This window comes from Felis catus, chromosome X (assembly GCF_018350175.1).
Source record: "Felis catus isolate Fca126 chromosome X, F.catus_Fca126_mat1.0, whole genome shotgun sequence".
Classification (NCBI taxonomy): Eukaryota; Metazoa; Chordata; class Mammalia; order Carnivora; family Felidae; genus Felis; species Felis catus.
Genome location: NC_058386.1, coordinates 107,171,842 through 107,193,289, shown reverse-complemented (window position 1 = coordinate 107,193,289; position 21,448 = coordinate 107,171,842). Strand labels below are relative to the sequence as shown.

Here is a 21,448-nt window from a genome sequence, read left to right as displayed (position 1 = left end):
ACAGACTCAAATATATAGCTGCTCAAATGTAGCATGTCAGCCACAATATGCTTCTCTCTATAAACAAATATTTATTAAACACCTGCTGTGTACAGGGCACTGTATCACTGTATCAACATCCATAATTAGTATGCTTACTTTCTGAAAAAAAGAAACTTAACTACTCTAAGATAGTTTAGTAGTTGTACATTAGGAATTACTTTTCATTAGTCTCACTATGGAGCCATAAAAAAAGTATCCCCTGAGTGTAACATGGACAGTAAACTTAATACTACATACTTTGCCAAAAAAAGTCGATAAACACATTTAGACTATCAGTTTTTAAAGTAGGCTTTAAAATATATATATATATATATATATATGAACATTATGAATACATCAAATGGTCACAAAAACCTAATTTACTTTGAGAAATAGCATGACCACTTTTATTACAATAGAATATGATACTATTTTCCAACTTTTTTGCCCATTCCATCAGTGTCAGGAAATATACTTCTGGTGGCTTGTGTTTAGCTCTCAGACCTGGGAAAAAATAAAGTCTACTCGGTTGGATTTATCTTTCTGTATAAATATCTAAACAGGTAGAGCTCTTGGCCAAATTAAAGAGTCATATCCTATACATGCAGAAAACCTTTCTGCCTCCCAGCTTTCTAAAATCATGTCCCCTATAGTTTGTTTAAAAACCACACATAATCTTTTTATCTGTTCAATTGATTACCTTCCATGCTGATCAGTGCACTCCTCAGTTAATTTCAGAATACCAATGAATTCTACAAACCTGTAAATTCTGTAATATATAAACCAAATAAAACTTGCATTTTTATTATAAATGGACTTTTAACATTGTTTTCCTAAATTTCTGTATTTTAAATGTGAGAAATAGCTGACGTTCAAATTCTTTTAAAACCCCCTTGATGAATTTCATTGTTTTTTTTCTTGTGGCATATATAGGTGAAATATGCTGATTTTAATGAAGAAAGGGCCAAGAAATCAAGCATTAGCTCTAAGTCAGGTAAACATTAGCAACAGTTATTAAGTAAGTCCTAAAATCTATTAACCTATTCATTCAACTAACATTTATTGAGCTTCTGCTATATGATAAGCATTGTGCTAATTATTACATACATACAAAGTAGAAACTATACAAAGTAGAAAAGCCATGGTCCCTCTCCTGGATTTTACAGTTTAGTGGGGAACACTTATGCCAATAATCACAACCCATTACGATAAGTGTAATAATGGAGGTATGTACATAGTTCAGTGGAAGCATAGGGAAGCCAGGGAAACTTTTATAGAAGCCACAGTTGGGCTGAGACATGAAGGATAAGAAAAATTTTCTAAGCAGACAAATAGAAGGAGAACCTTCCAGGAAAAGGGAATACGTTTACTAACATATAGACATTAGAGCATAGTACATTTTTGGAAATAGAAATTTTCTCAGAATTGCTTTATCTAAAAGTTCCAGTTAGAGAATTTCAGGAAATAAAGCTTGACTGGTAGATAAGGGTTAGATCATTGTCTCTGGTAGGCCAGGCAAAGAAATCTACCTTTTATCCTGTTATTCAAGTGCAACTATTGAAGAATACTGGCAGGGTCATAATATAATCAGAATTTGCCTTTTCTAAAAAGGGGAAAAAGAGGGACGCCTGGGTGGTGGCTCAGTTGGTTGAGCGTCCGACTCTTGATTTCAGCTCAGGTCGTGATCCCAGAGTTGTGGGATTGAGCCCTGCATGTGGAGCCTGCTCAAGATTCTCTCTCTCTCCCTTTCCCTCCCTCTTTCTGACCCTCTCCTCCACTCACATACTCTGATAGATAGATAGATAGATAGATAGATAGATAGATAGATAGATAGATAAAGGGATAAAAGAATTAGAGGTGAAGAGACTAGAGGAAATGAGACAATAAAAATAATAGCATTTACTATATGCCAGTTACTATGCTAAATTTGTTATATCCTCTCATTTAGTCCTCCCACCAATTTAATGAGGACAGAAACATTTTTATCCACCATTTTACATATAAGTAAATTAAGTCTCAGAGTGGTAAACTATATTGCCCAAGGTTTCACAGTGTATGTGAAAGGTCTGTCTTACTCAACCAATTCTAGCCACAATGCCATACTGTCTCTTACTACAATTCAAGAGACTATTACAATAGTCCAGGCTAGAAATGAGTCCTGAACAAGGTCAGTGGCAGTGAGGATGAAGAGCTGGGTACATATTTGACTCAAACTAAGGAGGTTGAATGGATGAGATTTGGTTACTGATTGAATACGGGAGATGAAGGAGTTGAAGACAACTCCCAGATTTCTAGACTGGGCAACTAAATGAGTAGTGAATAGTGGTGCCATTCAGTAGACAGGCAGTATAGAAGGATGAACAAGTTTTGAGGAGAAAAAAATTAGTTCAACTTTTTTAGGTAGATTATACTTTCTCCTTTTAATTCCCTCTTTGATTTGAGAGTTATCCATGTTTCTTAATTATCAAGAAATTAATATTTTGGGTCACAGTTCTTTTAATTAAATTCAGAGAATATAGCCTGTAAATCTTGTAACAGGTTGAAGTTGTTAAGGTTTTCTTTGTGGCCAAATATGTGATTGCTATTTGAAAGTGCTCCATGGACATACCAAAAAAATGTGTATTCTGTATTTGCAGGATGTAAGGCTCTAAATGAATATTAAGTTACATTTATTGATTGTATGTCTTTACTAATTTTTTTGTCTACTAGACTTTTTTTTTCTTATTGTCTACTAGATGCGTCCAGCCATTAAAGAGGTGTTTTGAAGCTCTACACTATAATTGTATTTTTATCAAATTCCCGTTGCATTTCTAATATGTTTCACATAGGCTCTTCAGGACATGTAATCCACCATATTCATAGAAACCATAGAAGACTTGCTTATTTTTTGTAACAGTCACATTAGTTATCTATTGCTAAGTTTAAAAATCACCCCAAAGCTCAGTGGCTTAAAAAAACAATCAACATTATCCTACAGTTTCTGTGGTTAAGAATACAGGAACAACTTAGCTGCGTGGTTCTGACTCAGGGTCTCTCATAAGGTTATGATCAAGATGTCATCCAGGGCTGTTGCAGTCATTTAAAGGCTTGACTGGAACTGGAGGATTCACTTCCAAGATGGCTCACTCACATAGCTGTTGTCAGGAGGTCTCAGTGCCTCACCTTGTGGGCCTCTCCATAGGGCTTCTAGAATATCATGATATGGCATCTGGCTTCCCCCAGAGTGGGTGATCCAAGATAGAGGGGCTGAAACCACAGTATATTTTATAACCTAGTTTCAGTAAGTTATACACCATCATTTCTACCCTGTAGTGTTCATTAGAACCAAGTCACTAAGTCCAATGTACACTCAAGGGGAAGAGAGTTAACCTCCACTTTTTGGAGGGAGTATTAACAAGGAACTTATAGACATACTTTAAAACTACCACAACAGGGGCGCCTGGGTAGCTTATTTGGTTAAGCATCTGACTCTTGGTTTTGGCTCAGGTCATGATCTCACAGTGAGATGGAGCCCCATATTGGGCTCTGCACTAACAGCATGGAGCCTTCTTGGGATTCTTTCTCTCTCTCCCTCTCTCTCTCTCTGCCGCTCCCCCGGTCACACTCCTTACTCTCTAAATACATGAATGAATGAATGAATGAATGAATGAATGAATGAATATTTTAAAAAATAAATAAAAGGACTACAACAGTATTATCTTCACACTTAATTTTTCAGGTTTATGCACTTCCTTTCCAAAACTGTACACATGCAAAAACATACTCATATACAAAGAAACTCCAGAAGGCACATAGAATTTTAAGTAAACCTTTTAAAACAGATCATTGGGATTTACTGGTTATTCACAATACACTTTATATTTATTAGGAGAAAGATAAATAGTAATTCACCTTGACTTTGAACTGGCTCTAATTGGTAATACTACTTTCTATTAATCAGAGCCTTGCTTGTCTAAGACTATTTAGTCATGTATGCATATAAGTGACATACACCATTCCAGTATTCCTATGAATATATTCTACATGAAGACTTGCTTTAGGTATAATTATTCAGAAATATTTTCTAAATTCCACTTAGGCAATTTTGCTAGATGTCATGCAAAGACAGTATTTTGAGTAGAAAGAGATTATGACTGTTAGACTAATAAACAAACATCGATCCAACATCTATGTTAAAGAATTGATTCAATAAATAAGTATTATTGAGTGTTTACTATACGCCAGGCACTGTAAACCATAGCATAGTAAGTCCTATAAGAGAAGGAAGTATAGGGTGCTTCAAGAGCATTGAAAGAGGATGCCTGTCTATCTAGGCAGATTTCAAGGAAGGCTCTCTGAAAGAGGTGACACAAGCTGAGTGAATCCTAAAAGATGAAGAATTTAAGAGAGGGATACTAGAGTTATAAAGGAAATAGTAAGGGCACAGGCAAAGGGAATTGCATGTTGTTCAGTGTCTCTGGAGCATAGAATACATGTACAATGGTGACCAGAGATGAGGCTGGTGAGGTAGGCAATCGCCCCAGATCTTAAAGTATATTTTATGCCTTCCTGGGAGTCGATGGAGGGTGTAAACACAGCAGTGACAGCAGGGAATAAAGACATATTAGTACATGTTTATTACCATTTTACAATCTATACCATTACTTGTGAAAGATACCAACAAGTAATAATTTTCTTTCTCTCTCTCTCTGAAAATTCACCTGTAGCTCAAGGAGTCTTTGCTTCTCATGATTCACCAATTAAGTAAGTATCTAATAAAACTTAATAAAGTAATGTGTTATTTTAAGTTAACACTTTAATAATTACACAGGAGTGCTGCTTGAGGGCGGATGTTCCCATGGACACCTCAGTTATTGCAGTTCTGCCTGTATTCATTTTTTGCGACCTCTTGGGACTAAGCTAAAATTGTAAAGTTGGCAAAGTTATGTATGTTCTTTTACCTTCTCTCTAGTCACACTTTTGTTCTGTGTTCCCCTAACACACAGGGTCTTCATTCCCCTTTCAGGTAATACTACCTCTTCTTTCCAGGTAGCTTTCCAGGATCTAGATCTATTCTTTTCCCCTCTCCACATTCAAACATACATTACTCGTGCCTTTTGAGGTTATTGGTTTTCTAATGACGATGAATTAGTTTGTCATATAGTATTAATGACTTAATCTGTCACCCCATCTTTAGGATATTTGTACTGTAACCTAAAGTAATGAATCTCTAATGAGGCAAAATCAAGGACAGTGGAGAAAGGTGTTTCTTTGGGGGCCTAGGTGCCTTTCAGCCCTCCAACCTTGTGGCCACCTATTCTGCTAAAGTGCTGTTCCCCTCAAACTTGAATATTTTGTGCATATAAAATAACTCCTGATGGAACACAAATATCCAACACCATCATGTTTTAAACACTCAAACCAAATGAGGTCCAGGATAGGTTTTATAAATTCCAAATTCTGATGAAAATGGTTGGGTAAGGTGAAGCAGCGTGTGGTGGTAAATGGTGTTGACATTCAGAGCAAGCTTCCTAGAAAAAGGATTTTGAGCTTAGGAGTGATGAAGTCAGTTTGTCTGACTTACTGAGTACTCGTAAGATGTAAAGATGCTGAAGGAAGGAAACTGACTAGCCCACTGTTAGGACAGTTTAAAGAAATAAAGGTGAGGAATAGTGATTATGTAGTTTTAGAAAGTATTCATCCCTGTTCTCATCTTCCTCCTGCCATCCACTATACTAGACTACAGAACTACAGAATCACGTGAGTCTTTTCAAAAGCAAATGCTCTGGGTACCCTTTTGTTAAAAATCTTAGGTCGGCTAAAAGGAAGAACTTTCCTCATGACCTGGAGCTTCTTCCCCATTCTTCTCAAATAGACGGTGTTAAAATACTTTTAGCTATCCCTAGGACAATTCCAGGCCAGAGCACACCAAAACATAGCTAATGACACCATCTAGTCTGGCTCTGCCCATTGCACCCATGTCACATTCCCTTACCTTACAGAGAGGAACACAGGTTCAGGGGCTTGAGCTTAGTCCTCTTTGATGCATCTCATTGCTTCACAAAGCTCAATGCATCAACAGATGCATCACATCTGTTCCACCACTTACCTCTCTCCCTTCTCTTCCTCTCAAATCCTCATTTCTCTGTTTTTCCTAATGCTTAACCAAGGGCCATACACAGGAGCCTTAAAATAGAATTAGAAACCAAAGAAATCAGGACAAGAGGAGGGAAATGTGATAAGATCGTGGTGGGGTAGACAGTTGTAATAATTAAGCTTTGCATTTAGATATTGAGCATGTTCTTATGATTGGGATGGAAGATGACAGGAGAAAAACAGTAAAGAAGGCAGTGAGTCTTTCACCCTGAAGATTATGCTCAGAAGTCTGTATTTCATTCACTGAATGACAGTCTAATGGCTTTCAGGAGGACTGTGATATTATCAAGTCAATAACTCTGCTGAACAACTGTGACAGCAGCATGTAGGACAAATAGAAGACACTTAAATCAGTGCCCATTACAAAAGTCCATTAATGATTTGTGGACTGCACAATGGCCTTCCTTTTGGAGTAGAGACAAGTATGCATCCAAAACATGTTAAATGGGAATTTATGTGCCAAACTTTCTTGGGAGCCTACTATGTTCAGAGTATAGTTCTGGGTATTGGGATACAACGATAAATAAAGCACTACCTCTGACCTCAGTTGTTCTTTACAAAACATCAGGACAAAAGACAGGGAGACTTGAGGAATGCCAGAGAGTGAACTGAGGGAAGGGCAGTGGATAAAATGTCAGGAAAAGGGAAGGCCACCCATGGAACCACCCAGTTTTGGCTTTCAGATTAAACCACTGATGTTAGGATACAGAAGTGATGCTTTTAATTCCCACTTAGCCACTGGAATGAGTAAATGGATTTGGCAATAGAATGGACTGTGCATGTGGATGATCAAGAGGTGTAAGCCATCCCTCAAAGCTATGGGTCTGAGATACAAACAGAAGACCACCAATTAGATTAAAAATTAGGTATTCAGAGGACTAGGCAGACTAAATTTTAGGTTTGTCACATTAATCCTCAAGGGGTGGCTGGCCAACCATGTGAAGATACCTTTAAGTTATCTTCTGGACTAAAGCGATGTTGTACAGAGGAGAAGATCAGAAGCAGAGAGGTATATTTATAGCTTTGTGAAATGGCAAGTTAAATGATGAAAAAGTGTGCCTTCTCTTTGGGGCTTCTGAAATAATGGTCATTAAATATCGCTGCCCTCTTTATTTAAGAAGTAGAAAGTGAGCAGTACAAATGACCTAAACTTTAGACACTTTAATGGCATCAATCTATCAGGGAAAACCACCGAAGACTAGGGAAAAGTAGATGAAATATCATGTCACTCCTGAAATTGTGATGGAACTTTCCAATATGACAGCAGGTTCATTTGCATGCTTCTGTTCATTTGACACCAGTGAGAATCTGATAATTCATTGCAGATTGTAGATTGCATCTGATATTACAACTATTTTTTAGTGGCCTTCTATGAGGCTTCCTCATTTATCTGGTTAGTTTTGTTCTCAGATATTTGCCATTTCCTCTTATCTAAATGCATGCCTTTGGGACAGAAAGCCTGTGGGGACAGAGAGCAACAAATACACAGGACTCACCGGGTTCCACTTGCTGTGTATGGTGTGAGGCAGAGAAAGCAGAAAAGAGTCTGGATGCATTAGGTTGCAGAGGACCTACAAGAAGGAAATTGTGCTGGAGTTGGCCTAAGAAACTGAGTATCGGAAAAATAAATGAAGCCAAAGGATAGGAACTGTGTCACTGACATCCACATTCATGTTCTAGTTCCATATTGCAAAACGCTCCAAGTCTGAGGATGGGCTATTGCTACCTAACCCTAGCTGAGACCTATAAGTTTTTCTTTTCCCACTAGGAGTCAGGTTGTAATTTCAGAGACTGGCTGTATTTCTCAAAATTGAATTGTAGGCCTTGGAGAAAAAAGTAATTTTGATAACATAAGGGCAGGCCAAGTAAAAATGTAGAGTGTCATTTTTCCTTTAAGGAGGTCAGGAAGAAGAGAGGCAAATGATCCATGTCGGCAGGAAAATATAATATAAATCAAAATTACAGTCTTAGGCCTTGTTTTTTTAAACTTTTTTAGTATTCTATAATTTATATGATTGTGTGGTTCTCTTGCTACAATTTAGTAAAATATATTTTTGGTTCCATGTAGTAGGTGATAATAACGAATTCTGCTGAAAACATAGAATAGATTGCAACAACATGGATGGACCTAGAGAGTATAATTCCAAGTGAAAGAAGGCAGTAAGAGATAGATAAAAACCATATGATTTCACTCATGTAGAATTTAAGAATCAAAACAAATGAGCAAAGGGAAAAAAGGCAAACCAAGAAACAGACTCTTAACTAGAGAGAACAAACTGATGTTACCAGAGGAGAGATGAAATAGGTGATGGGGATTAAGGAGTGTGCTTGTTGTGGTGAGCACAGGGTGATTAAAATAAAAACCTTAAAAAAAGAGAAAAAAGCACAGGATAGAATATTATGATACTTAGAAAAGGGCTACATCTAATTTGGTATTGCATGTGATCAGAAACTCATTATTTTAATCCATGATTATCAATAATCATCCATGGGTCTTTTTCTACTGTAGTGTGAAGGGGAGGAGACTAGGAGTTTTGAGGAGGTGGGCAGAAAGTGAATTATCTGGAAGCTCTGATCAAGCAGAGCAGGCAGAAAGGACTAGCCCGCCCCCTCTCTCTCCAACCCCATACTCTTCCCAACTCACTACAAAACAAACTTGGCTAAGGTGGTTCATGAGTAGTAACTTCAGACAGATGTTAGTTTATGCAGCAGCTGTTTATTATTCTACTGTTTATGCAGCAATTATTCTGCTCCAGAGTAATGGAGCATGTCCTATACCCACAGGCCAATATCTAAGTAGGAGGCTAAATAGGGGGATTGGACAAAAAATAAAACTTACTCTTTTTTGTGAGTTGCTATGGAGAAAAAAAAATCTCCAAGTACAAAGGAGAAAATCTGATTCACTGATTAGGAATTGGGGGGAAAGTTACATAAATTATAAATCAGAAGTAATAAAATCAATCTCTCTTTACTTTTCAGACAACAAAACTATCATAACTGCTGTCAAGGAAAAGTATGTACAATGAAATTCACTGATAAAGCAACATGTTAAGGATATTTTGTAATATGAGATTAGAGAAAAATCTGTGAATCAGACAATGAGCAAAATCATCTGTTGACGTTAGTCAGTTTCCCTCTTTGTCTTCTTCTCTTCCTTGACTTTCACTCTCAGTTAATCTTGAGTTTTGCAGGGGTCCAAAGTTACTGTTATTGGCCCTTTGGGCAGAGGGGCTCAGGAGGATATATTGAAGAAGCATTAGGAGCTTTAGTCACCAGGTGAAAAGCATCAAATACCACAAACCCACTCCATAATGGGAAGCCATTAAGGGAAATGTCTTTGCATACTATTAAGATCTGGCTTAGGGCTGAGCATCCTGTCCCTTGGGCATGTGAACCAGGATGCCTAGATCTGTCTCTTAATTTTCCTAGGAGTAAGGAAAATCTTAGGGTCGTACTCCATCAAAAGAAATACCTGGTCACTTGAGAACTGCAACTTGGACCAGGCCAAGATCAGAGGGTGAATTTGATGAGCCCCAACTCTAGGGCTAGACAGAGGAATCGTGAACATGAGAGAGGTTCAGGGGAGTAGCACACACACACTTTTCACACATACACCTGCTCAATTCAGAAAACAAGCAACAAACACAAAGACATAGACATACTGGCACCAAAAGGATATTTCTTGGTTTAATAGTATAGTGAGAATAAGGTGAAAATCAGATTCTATTTATCACAGTTCACTTCATTATAAGAATGCCCCTATTTTATATACCAAGACTGGAAATGCCTCTTCTCTGCTACCTTATGAGTAATAATGTAGGACGTCTGTACATTTTCTCTGGTATTAAGAAAATAATATATATTGAAATTCTTGGCTCATATGTATTCGAACAGATTTGGACCAATTTAGATCAAGAAGGTAAGTAACTTACCTGTTAATGGTTAGATGTTAGAAGTGTTTGATTTCAGCCATGTTTATGTAAAACAAATGTTTTTCAACCATATGTTATCATCCCAGACTATGTTTTTCAAACTCAATAGCCATTTTCTAGTGCAAGCAGTAGGTGACAAAGAACACATTAAGAGAACTAGATAGCGGTGATGTTTGCACGGCATTATGAGTGTGCTTAATGCCACTGAACTGTACACTTTAAAATGGAAAAATGGTACATTTTATGTTATGTGTACTTTATCACAATAAAAAAGCATTAAAATATTTGGGAATTGGGGTGGAAAAACTGGCTTTTCCCTGTAGTGGCTTTCAAACCTCTAACGGATCATGAGAGATATGCTACCTACAACAAGGTGCTAACTTTTCATTGAATGTTGGCCTAAACCCGAACAATCTGGAAGGTAACTTTGGAGGTAATTGGGAGGCAACAACCACATTATAGGGAATCTGGTGCCCAAATGCCAGGATATCAAACAATGCATAGCCAGAATGCCAGGCATCCAGCCTTTGCTGCCGCTGACTTTTATGCACAGCTTTGAAAAATAAGAGTTTCTGTGGAAGGTATGCATTCTTGGTCTAGATGTCTTGAGGGTAACAATAACTTCAAAACAAATACTATTTTATTATAGGCAGGAGGATTTTTATGTTCCCAAAATATATCTTCAATAAGTAGAAGTACCTAAACAAATAGAGTTTTTCAGGTGCAATTTGCATCTGGCCCCAGTCCAGTCTTAGGTGTGACAGTGAGTACAATTAACCATTGAGGAAAATGTCATTCAGTTCTGGTCCTTGGGTTCTACTTCAGCTCATACTGAAGGACCCCCAACTTCCTCCTACTGCTCAGCCTTCTGGCCCTTTGAGTCTCAGGTGTATCTCAGCCTTTTGGACCTAAATGAATGTGTTTCTTTACTTCTGAGCCATCCTCTGTCTCCCTATCCAAGACAGTTTGCACTGAGAATTCTTTTGTTGCACCCAAACCCTGTTCACTTCCCCTAAATCATCAGTACTAATAGTTGACCATTAATTAAGCCTTAACAAGTAGCTGTAGTCATCAGCATATATAAAAGCACAGTGAACTTTCAGAAGAAGGCAACAACAGGCAGGCCACAGAGCCCACAGGCTGACCACTCCACTGTGGCGCTTTTTCACTATTGCCTCATAGCTGAATAGATGCCTACAGAAAAAGAGGCTACCTCTGCAAAGGCATACAAATGTTTTGGAGGCAAATTTGTTTTCTGAAATAGTTTGTTAGAGGTAATCTGGTTTGTATTTTTAAGAATTATTTCATGGATCATAAACACAGTCTGTCTTTTTGCCAGAGCATTGGTTTTCTATGAGCTTAGACACCCACCTGGCTATTTTTAAATTTATGTATTTAAATTCAAGTTACTTAACATACAGTGTTGTACTATTTTCAGAAGTAGGAACCAGTGACTCATCACTTCCGTATAACACCCAGTGCTCATACCAGCAAGTGCCCTCCTTAATGCCCATCACCCACTTAGCCCATACCCCCACCTGCCTCCCCTCTAGCCACCCTTTTTTTTTTCTCTGAATTTAAGACTCTTATGGTTTGCCTCCCTCTCTATTTTATTTTTCCTTCCCTTCCCTTATGTTTAGCTGTTTTGATTCTTAAATTCCACATGAGTGAAATCATATGATATTTGTCTTTTTCTGACTGACTTATTTCACTTAGCATAATACACTCTAGTTCCAACTCATAAACATGGAGAACAAACTGAGGGTTACAGGAGGGATTGTGGGAGGGGGGTTGGGCTAAATGGGTAAGGGGCACTAAGGAATCTACTCCTGAAATCATTGTTGCTCTATATGCTAACTAATTTGGATGTAAATTTTTAAAAATAAAAAATAAAATTAAAAAAATAGTAGTAAAAATAAAATAAAATAATAATAATACACTCTAGTTCCATCCATGTTGTTGCAAATCGCAAGATTTCATTCTTTTTGATCACCAAGTAGAATTCCATTGTATATATATACCACATCTCCTTTATCCATTCATCAGTCAATAGACATTTGGGTTCTTTCCATAATTTGGTTATTGTTAATAGCACTGCTATAAACATTGGGGTGCTTGTGCCCCTTCGAATCAGCATTTTTGTATACTTTAGATAAATACCTAGTAGTGCAACTGCTGTGTTGTACCTGTATTTTTAATTCTTTGAGGAATATCCCTACTGTTTTCCAGAGTGGCTGCACCAGTTTGCATTCCCACCAGCAGTGCAAAAGGGTTCCCCTTTCTCCACATTCTTGCCAACAGCTGTTGTTGCCTGAGTTGTTAATGTTAGCCATTCTGACAGGTGTGAGGTGGTATCTCATTGTCATTTTGATTTGTATTTCTCTGATGATGAGTTATGTTGAGCATATTTTCATGTATCTGTTAGCCATCTGGATGTCTTCTTTGGAAGAGTGCCTATTCATAGCTTCTGCCCATTTCTTCACTGGATTATTTGTGTTTTTGGGTGTTGAGTTTGATAAGTTCTTTATAGATTTTGGATACTAACCCTTTCTCTGATATGTCATTTGCAAATGTCTTTTCCCATTCTATAAGTTGCCTTTTAGTTTTGTTGATTGTTTCCTTCACTGTGCAGAAGCTTGTAATCTTGATGAGGTTCCAATAGTTCATTTTTTCTTTTATTTCCCTTGCCTCCAGAGACATGTCTAGTAAGATGTTGCTGTGGCCAAAATCAAAGAGGTTGCTGTCTGTTTTCTCCTCTAGGATTTTGATGGCTTCCTGTCTTACATTTAGGCCTTTTTCCATTTTGAGTTTATTTTTGTGTATGGTGTAAGAAAGTGGTCCAGGTTCATTTTTCTGCGTGTCGCTGTCCAGCTTTCCCAGCACCATTTTCTGAAGAGACTTTTTTCCATTGGATACTCTTTTCTGTTTTGTTGAAGATTAGTTGGCCATACAATTGTGGGTCTATTTCTGGGTTCTTTATTCTGTTCCATTGATCTGTGTGTCTGTTTTTGTGCCAGTACCATACTGTCTTGATGACTACAGCTTTATAATACAGCTTGAAGTCTGGAATTGTGATGCCTCTAGCTTTGGTTTTCTTTGTCAACATTACTTTGGCTATTCCGGGTCTTTTCTGGTTCCATACAAATTTTAGGATTGTTTGTTCTAGCTTTGTGAAGAATGCTGGTGTTATTTTGATAGGGATTGCATTAAATGTGTAGATTGCTTTGGGTAGTATAGACATTTTAACAACATTTGTTCTAATCCATGAGCATGGAATATTTTTCCATTTCTTTGTGTCTTCTTCAATTTCTTTCATAAGCTTTCTGTAGTTTTCAACATACAAATCTTTTACATCTTTGCTTAGGTTTATTCCTAGGTATCTTATGGGTTTTCATGCAATTGTAAATGGAATAGATTCCTTGATTTCTCTTTCAGCTGCTTCATTATTGGTGTATAGAAATGCAACCAATTTCTGTACATTGATTTTATATCCTGCGACTGAATTCACATATCACTTCTAGAAGTATTTTGGTGGAGTCTTTCAGGTTTTCCATGTAGAGCATCATGTCATCTGTGAAAAGTGAAAGTTTGAAAGTTTGACTTCTTCTTTGCCAATTTGTATGCCTTTTATTTCTTTTTATTGTCTGATTGCTGAGGCTAGGACGTCCAGTACTATGTGGAACAACAGTGGTGATAGTGAACATTCCTGTCGTGTTCCTGACCTTAGGGGAAAAGCTCTGTTTTTCCCCATTGAGGATGATATTAGCTATGGGTCTTTCATATATGGCTTTTATAATGTTAAGGTATGTTACTTCTATCCCTACGTTCTTGAGGGTATTTTATGTTACTTCTATCCCTACGTTCTTGAGGGTATTTATCAAGAAAGGATGCTGTATTTTTTTCAAATGCTTTTTCTGCATTTATGAAAAGGATCATATGGTTCTTATCCTTTCTTCTATTAATGTGGTTTATCACATTGATTGATTTGCAAATATTGGACCAGCCCTGCAGCCCAGGAATAAAGCCCACTTGATCATGATGAATAATCCTTTTAATGTACTATTGAATTTGCTAGTATCTTGTTAAGAATTTTTGCATCCAGGTTCATTAGGGATATTGGCCTGTAATCCTCCTTTTAGGTGGGGTCTTTGTCTGGTTTTAGAATCAAGGTAATGTGGCCTCATAGGATGAGTTTGGAAGCTTTCCTTACATTTCTGTTTTTTGGAACAGTTTTGAGAAGAATAGGTATTAACTCTTCTTTAATTGTCTGGTAGAATTCCCCTTGTTTGTTGGGAGGAAATACAAGGCCTCTTATTTGTTGGGAGATTTTTGATAACTGATTCGATTTCTATGCCAGTTATGGGCCTGTTCAAATTTTCTATTTCTTCCTGTTTCAGTTTTGGTAGTGTGTGAGTTTCTAGGAATTTGTCCATTTCTTCAAGATAGCCCAATATGTTGGCATATAATTTGTCATAGTATTCTCTTATTATTGTTTTTATTTCTGTGTATTTGCTTGTGATCTCTCCTCTTTAATTCATGATTTATCTATTCGGGTTCTCTCTCTTTCCTTTTTGATAAGTCTGGCTAGGGGTTTATCAATTTTGTTTATTCTTTCAAAAAACCAGCTTTTAGTTTCATTGAACTGTTCTACTGGGGGTTTTTTCCTATGTCATTTTTTTTTCAAAAATTTTTCAATGTTTTTTTTATTTTTGAGAGAGAGAGTGACAGAGCATGAGTGGGGGAGGGGCAGAGAGAGAGAGGGAGACACAGAATATAAAGTAGGCTCCAGGCTCTGAGCTGTCAACACAAAGCCCAATGCAGGGCTTGGGCTCATGAACCAAGATCATGACCTGAGCCAAAGTCAGACACTCAACTGACTGAGCCATGCATGTACCCCGCCTATGTCGTTTATTTCTACTCTAATCTTTATTATCTCCCTTCTTCTGCTAGCTTTAGGCTTTATTTTTCTGCTCCATTTGTAGCTCCTTTAGATGTAAGGTTAGGTTGTGTATTTGGGACCTTTTTTGCTTCTTGAGATAGGCCTGAATTGCAATGTACTTTCCTCTTAGGACGACTGCCTTTGCTCTATCCCAAAGGGTTTGGACTGTTGTATTTTCATTTTCATTTCATTACACATATTTTTTATTTCTTCTTTAATTTCCTGGTTAACCCATTCATTCTTAATTTTTTTATGTTTATTTATTTTTGAGAGAGATAGAAACAGAGTGTGAGTGGGTTAGGTGCAGAGAGAGGGGGACACAGAATCTGAAGCAGGATTCAGGTTCTGACTGTCAGCACAGAGCCCAGTGCAGGGCTAGAACTCACGAACTGCAAGATTATAACCTGAGCTGAAGTCAGACGCCCACCTGACTGAGCCACCCAGATGCCCCACCCATTCATTCTTTAGTAGGATGTTTTTTAGCCTCCATGTATTTTGAGGGCTTTCCAATTTTTTTCTTGTGGTTGATTTGAAGTTTCATAGCATTATGATCTCAAAATATGCATGGTATGAACTTCCTCTTTTTGTATCTGTTGAGGGCTGATTTGTGACCCAGTATGTCATCTATTCTGGAGAATGTCCCATGTGCACTTGAGAAGAATGTGTATTCTGCTGCTTTAGGATGAAATGTTCTGAATATATCTGTTAAGGCCATCTGTCCCAGCCACTTGGCTATTTTTTTTAACCAGGAAGCCATTTATGCTCAGCAATAAATGCTTAAAATCAAAGTTCCAAGTGATTTTGAATCAAAGGGAATCTTATTCAAAGAATAGATCGCAGCCACAGAGAATAAACCAACTTGAAATTAGATATTCTAAATAGATGCTTTGCTGTGTTCATTCTATACACCATTGCTGGATTCTAGCTATGCATCCTTTGATACAAGGAATTAAAGGCAGCACCTGTCCCTAAAAGAAATTCATATATGATTTCCCTTGTGTCCTGCTTACCTCCTTTCCAGGTAACTTCAGAAGAACTGAACAATATAATTCATAATATAATGACCTGGGTTGTGGCTGCAGTGACCATATATTATACCCAGCCATCACAAAATATGAAGAAAGGTTGCAAAATACTACATACCCATCGTCTGATGACTCTACTCTCTCTTCAAATAGTGCAAGTTGCTGTAGCACATGCAGTGAAATGCTTCTATATGAACTAAGTAAGGCATTTCAGGCAGAGGTCTGTACAGACACAGCTGACAGGTCACTACAGCAACCAGCAGCACCTGTAAGACCATCTTCTGCCCACAAAGAAAGAACAGTTATGGGAAAAACTCATCACAGGAAAAGACAACGTAAAACCTCTGGACCTAAAAATAATGAGACCACTGAATCCCCCAAGATTAAGACCTGCAAATATGATAGTCACCTTTCTGCACTGATTGAAACAGGCACAAAGGAATCTAAAGATGGCTCAGAACACCCACTGTCTACTGATGAAAAAGCAAAAGTTGTAAAGGAGATGCAGGAGTTAAAGAATGTTTTTGATAACTTTAAATATCATCTAAAAGAGGAAACTGAGCTGATTTTAGAAAATACATTTCATGAAATGGTGTCTCAATTAACCCAAACCATCCCCATTCTTTCTTCTGTTACAGGCAAAGCTCTGGTTGACCAAACTGACACTGACAAAGGAGACTTACTCTCCAATGCCAATATCTCCTCAGCAGCTGCTGAAATTATGGAAAGCGTGCTTGAGAAGTTACAGTCTGCAGTTGAGAAAAAATGTATTGAAGTATTTGCACAAGAAAATTTGTCAGTTCACTTTAAATCAGACTTACCAACCAGTGGAGAACATTGCATTTCTCCAGAAGAAAAAACTTCAAAAGCTTCACTGCCTTATACTGTGGAGAACATGAGTGATATTGCAGAGGATATGGTTCATGTGATTTTAGAAAAGCTGAGGGCTCTTGCATCTTCTAAGCAAAATGAACTTGCTCATCTTGAAATCACAACTGAATTGGCTTATCAACAACACAGGGAAGATCCAATATATGTGTCCCTTCAAAGAACCAGTAAAAGGAAATCCAGTGCTGAACCTGATGCAGCCAATTTGATTGGCCAAGAAGAAATACAAAATATAGTGTCAAATATTTTTTCCCAGTCCTCTCTGGTTGGTTATATACAGGAAGCAATCAGTACTATATTAAATTATATATGAATTGGACTTAATGAAAGGCTCATTGCAACTAAAGAAACAATGATCATCCTTCAGCTACTTGATGATATCTTGGCTCAGCTACATCAGAAACCACCAAAAACAGTTTTCCAAAAGAGAAGACACCCCAACCTAAGTAGTCCTTCTGGTACTGAAGAAGAGCACAGACTCACCAGCACTAGAGTAACTAATGATCCTAGATATGGATGCCTGTTTCCACCTATTAATGTTCTTGGCATGGTTCTTTATTCTGAAGATGAAGATAAAGAAATAGATAAGATTGTGGAAAATGTGCTGATTTCATCTATCAAAGGTGAAAAAGCAAAATTACAAGAACAGCTTCCTGATCACTGGTTAACAATGGAACATCCTGATTTAAAGTACAAAAGAAATATGAACTTACCTACAAAGTCTGCTTCTCAAGGCAAAGTAGCATTTCCCGACTGGGGATTAAAGACTGACCTTCCAGTTTTTGATAATAGGGACGTTTTTAATGATAATCCATGTTTGAATAATGAACTTTTGCTTCTCGGCCAACATGTAAAGCATCAAACACAAAAAGCCTCAGAAAATATAATTACAAGTATTTTAGCAGAGATGCTCAAAGACATATCTTCTGGGCCCTCTGGTCACCTAGATTATAAAAATGATAAGGAAGCTTCACTTCTTACCTCAGGAAGCCCACAAGATCGGTCCTTTCAAGACTGGATGAACCAGATGTTCTCTGTGTCAGAAATCCAAAGAGTATCTCAAGAAATTGTAGATGCTGTATTAAAAATACTTTACATAGCTTGTAGTCACATTATCAGCCATTACTCATCAGTACATGAAAATTCTCTAGATAATGCTGACATACCAAATAAAGAGCCATTAGAAATATGGTTTGAGAGTAAAGGGAAGATGAAATTTTTATCTTTACTTGGCATAGACCCTACAAGAGATCCCTGGTTAGAACCTGAAGAAAGTGAATCAACACCTGAACCTATAGTTCACATTAGTGATAAGATCATCTATACAATTTTTAAGAAGCTAAAATCATTTATGTGTCCAAAATTGCAAAACTGCTTTAAACTAGAAAGCCATGCTGATCATTCAAAGCCTGCACCTGACAGGAAACCATTTCAATCTCACCTTGGTACTTACACAACTAAAGTGGTAAAAATTGTTTTGGATGTGATACAGAAAGAACTGAAATATAATAAGAAAAATCTAAATCTTGGGAAGAGTGGCTCTCCCAAGGACTTTATAGATACAGGAGTTTTTGCTGACTATGAAAAGAAATTAGACTCCGTTGTCACAAGGCTAAATACTGACATTATGATAAATTCATTGGCAACTTGTATTTGTGAGTTGTTAAGTGGAAATACAGGTAAAAGCAATGTTATGCTCCCTTCAGATAAGCTAAGGTCTAAAATCTCACATGAAACTGCTGACATTGATCAACAGTGTCATTGTCCTTGTATGCAAGAAGAAGTTGACAAATGTACCAGATTGCAAGTGTTAGATAGAATCGGGGATACCTTATATGACATGTTACATGAGCTCATAAGAGACCATCCATGTTCTCCCCCATCTGATGAACAAAATAGAGAGTGGATCAATGAGAATTTGAGGACAACCACTGCACTGCAGTCTAATATTCAGCTCATTTCTCATACAATTCTAGAAGATATCATTAGAAAATTATGTAGTGTTGAAATGGATCACAGTTTCACAAATTCAGAATTTAAAGCTATCTCAGAGTATATTGATACTGACAGCCTATCATTTTCTTTGCTTATTGAGGAAATGAGCAGATGCTTTGACATAATCTCCAGCATGGTGTCCAGTATGATCCAGCCAGGTAGCAAAGAGGTGACTAACAACAAGGAAAATACAACTGCCCACAAAACACAGACCACAAAAGTAAAGCATCAAGATAAAATGGAAGTCATGGCTTCAGAGATCTTTGAAATGGTTTTTGCTAAATTGAAAGGGTTTGCCAATAGAAATTTAGAAATTCTGGGTGCTACAATCAGTGGAAATAAAAAGAGCAACAAGAGGTACTGGGAAAGTGAAAGTATCAACATTTGTACAAACACACATGAAAGACAATTGCAGTCTGCTTTATATGTGCATGCAAAGAAAGTATCAAGTACTATTTTGAAGGCTATGCAAACGGAATTAAATGTGAGCTTGCCAAATTTTGAAACAGGTATGACCAAGCCACTACAGGAGAAAGAAATGCTTAAGAATCTAGTCAATTTAATTTTAGATGCAGGGCATCCACATAAGTTTAATGAAACTGAACCAGAAGAGCAAGGCATTGAAAATTACAGATACAGGCCAACCTATGGAAATTTTCTTCCTGGAGGAGCTGACCCAGAATCTTATCTAGAAGATCTTGCAGATATAGAGAAAGAAAGTGCTGGAGAAGAAAGACCATCAGAAGAAACTAAATCAGAATCTCTTAAGCAATGGTACCTAGAAAGAACATTTAAAAAAATTGAAGTAGAACTCAAAGAGCCAGGAAAGTCCCCAGTTGTGCCCATTATAAGAAATATTTTGAATGAAATTTTTCAGAATCACTTAATTGATCAATTAAATGTGCTTACTCTCTCCCAGTCTCATTTATGGGACATTCCTCATGCTGGCAGTAAGCCATTTGCTCAAAAATCAATTCAGTCTGTGGATAAAAGAATGGATCTTTTAGTGTCTGAAGCAGATGTAACTGTTGTTGTAGGTAATATTGTTAGAACCATACTTAAAAAACTTTATTCTGCAGCCATGACAGATAGAAATGCAAATGAAAATAGATATAACACTATCACCTGCTTGGCAAATATCTCTTTTCCTGAACATTACAGTGGGGAAAAGGCCTCTGTTCATTCTACCACACTGGACAGAAATCCAGGTACATTTCAGTCCACACTCAGTAGTGGTAAAATAACCAAAATGAATGTAGTTGAAGATATTATACAGTCAGTATTAACAAATCTAGAAATGTTTGCTACTTCCAAAGTAAAAGCTCTCTTTTGTCCTCATATCAATCTCACAGTTCCAATAGCTTTGCCTCTACAGCATGATGAGACTGCTTTAAGCCAACCATGGCTATCAACCAAAGATTCATATTCTGATGATCAATGTTCCTGTTGCTCAGTGGATCATAACAAGTCTGGAGAGACCACCTCAATATGTCACCCGACTGCCTGTAAATTAAATAGATATGCAACAGAAGTGGCTAGACTAATTTTACAAGGAATCAAACAGAAGTTAGACAAAGAAATGGAAAATCCATTCTTAGCTCATAATATTGCGGTTTCTGACAGGAACCCAAGTCAGACTGTCAACACAGTGTTAAGTATTATGTCTACTAAAGGTAAATATGAAAAAAACACATTTGACAGAGCGATTGATCTAAGTTGGCCAGAAGATATTGTTGAAAGGCTGTTCAATAAAAGCGATTATCGAAAAAAACTTCAACTTCAAATACTAGATACCATTGAGGGTATCTTAAGTGACATTTGCGAGAAAACACTAGATGAGAATAATGTCCTACTTGCTGAATCCACTCTTAATAAACGTAATACAAGTGGGAAACATTTAGAAGCAAACTCTGAAATAAACGCCAAGTGTGCAAATAAGGCTGTTCCAATGCTTTTAGTTCCTAAGTCTTGTGTCGCTATGATTTCCAGTGATATGGTGAATATTGTTCTTCAGAGTCTCACTTCTGCTATCATGCTTGGTGTAAGTGCAAAGGATTCTATTTCTCCAAAATTGCCCCTGATGTTTTCTGGTGTATGTCCCAAATCAGAGCATCAACAATCTCCTGTTATGGACCCAGTGAATGAAGGGAAAAGGGAGATACATCCATTTGCAAGAAGGGGAAGAGATGTACAGCTGAAATCAGTCTACTCTGATGATAATCAGACAACTGTACTTAAAAAACAAGATGCCAAGAAATATGCTTCTGACCCATGTGAAGAAAATGCTCACTTCATTACTAAAACCATTTTGAATAGATTAAAATCTTTTGCCACAGAAAGAATAGATTTTCTACTTCCTCTTGATAGTCAGACTAGAGAAAAACCATATGTTTTCCCAGAACTTACAAATTATAAACAAAACGACAGTCTATTTCTTGAAGCAAACCAAATGCCATCAGATGTGAGTATCCCAAAAATCTCAACAGCCAGAACCATTCTTGGTCAAGATGTCA

General features: G+C 37.3%; 1 protein-coding gene across 1 annotated transcript in view; it reads left to right on the top strand.

Annotated features, from left to right (window-relative positions):
* The window catches only part of LOC101091264 (fibrous sheath-interacting protein 2-like), a 75,844-nt gene that overhangs the window by 23,790 nt on the left and 30,606 nt on the right, over positions 1–21,448 (top strand). The window contains 5 exon segments of the mRNA XM_045050425.1: positions 955–1,015; positions 4,728–4,764; positions 9,136–9,169; positions 16,049–16,112; positions 16,115–21,447. Of these exon segments, the coding sequence (XP_044906360.1) occupies positions 955–1,015; positions 4,728–4,764; positions 9,136–9,169; positions 16,049–16,112; positions 16,115–21,447 (5,529 nt within the window).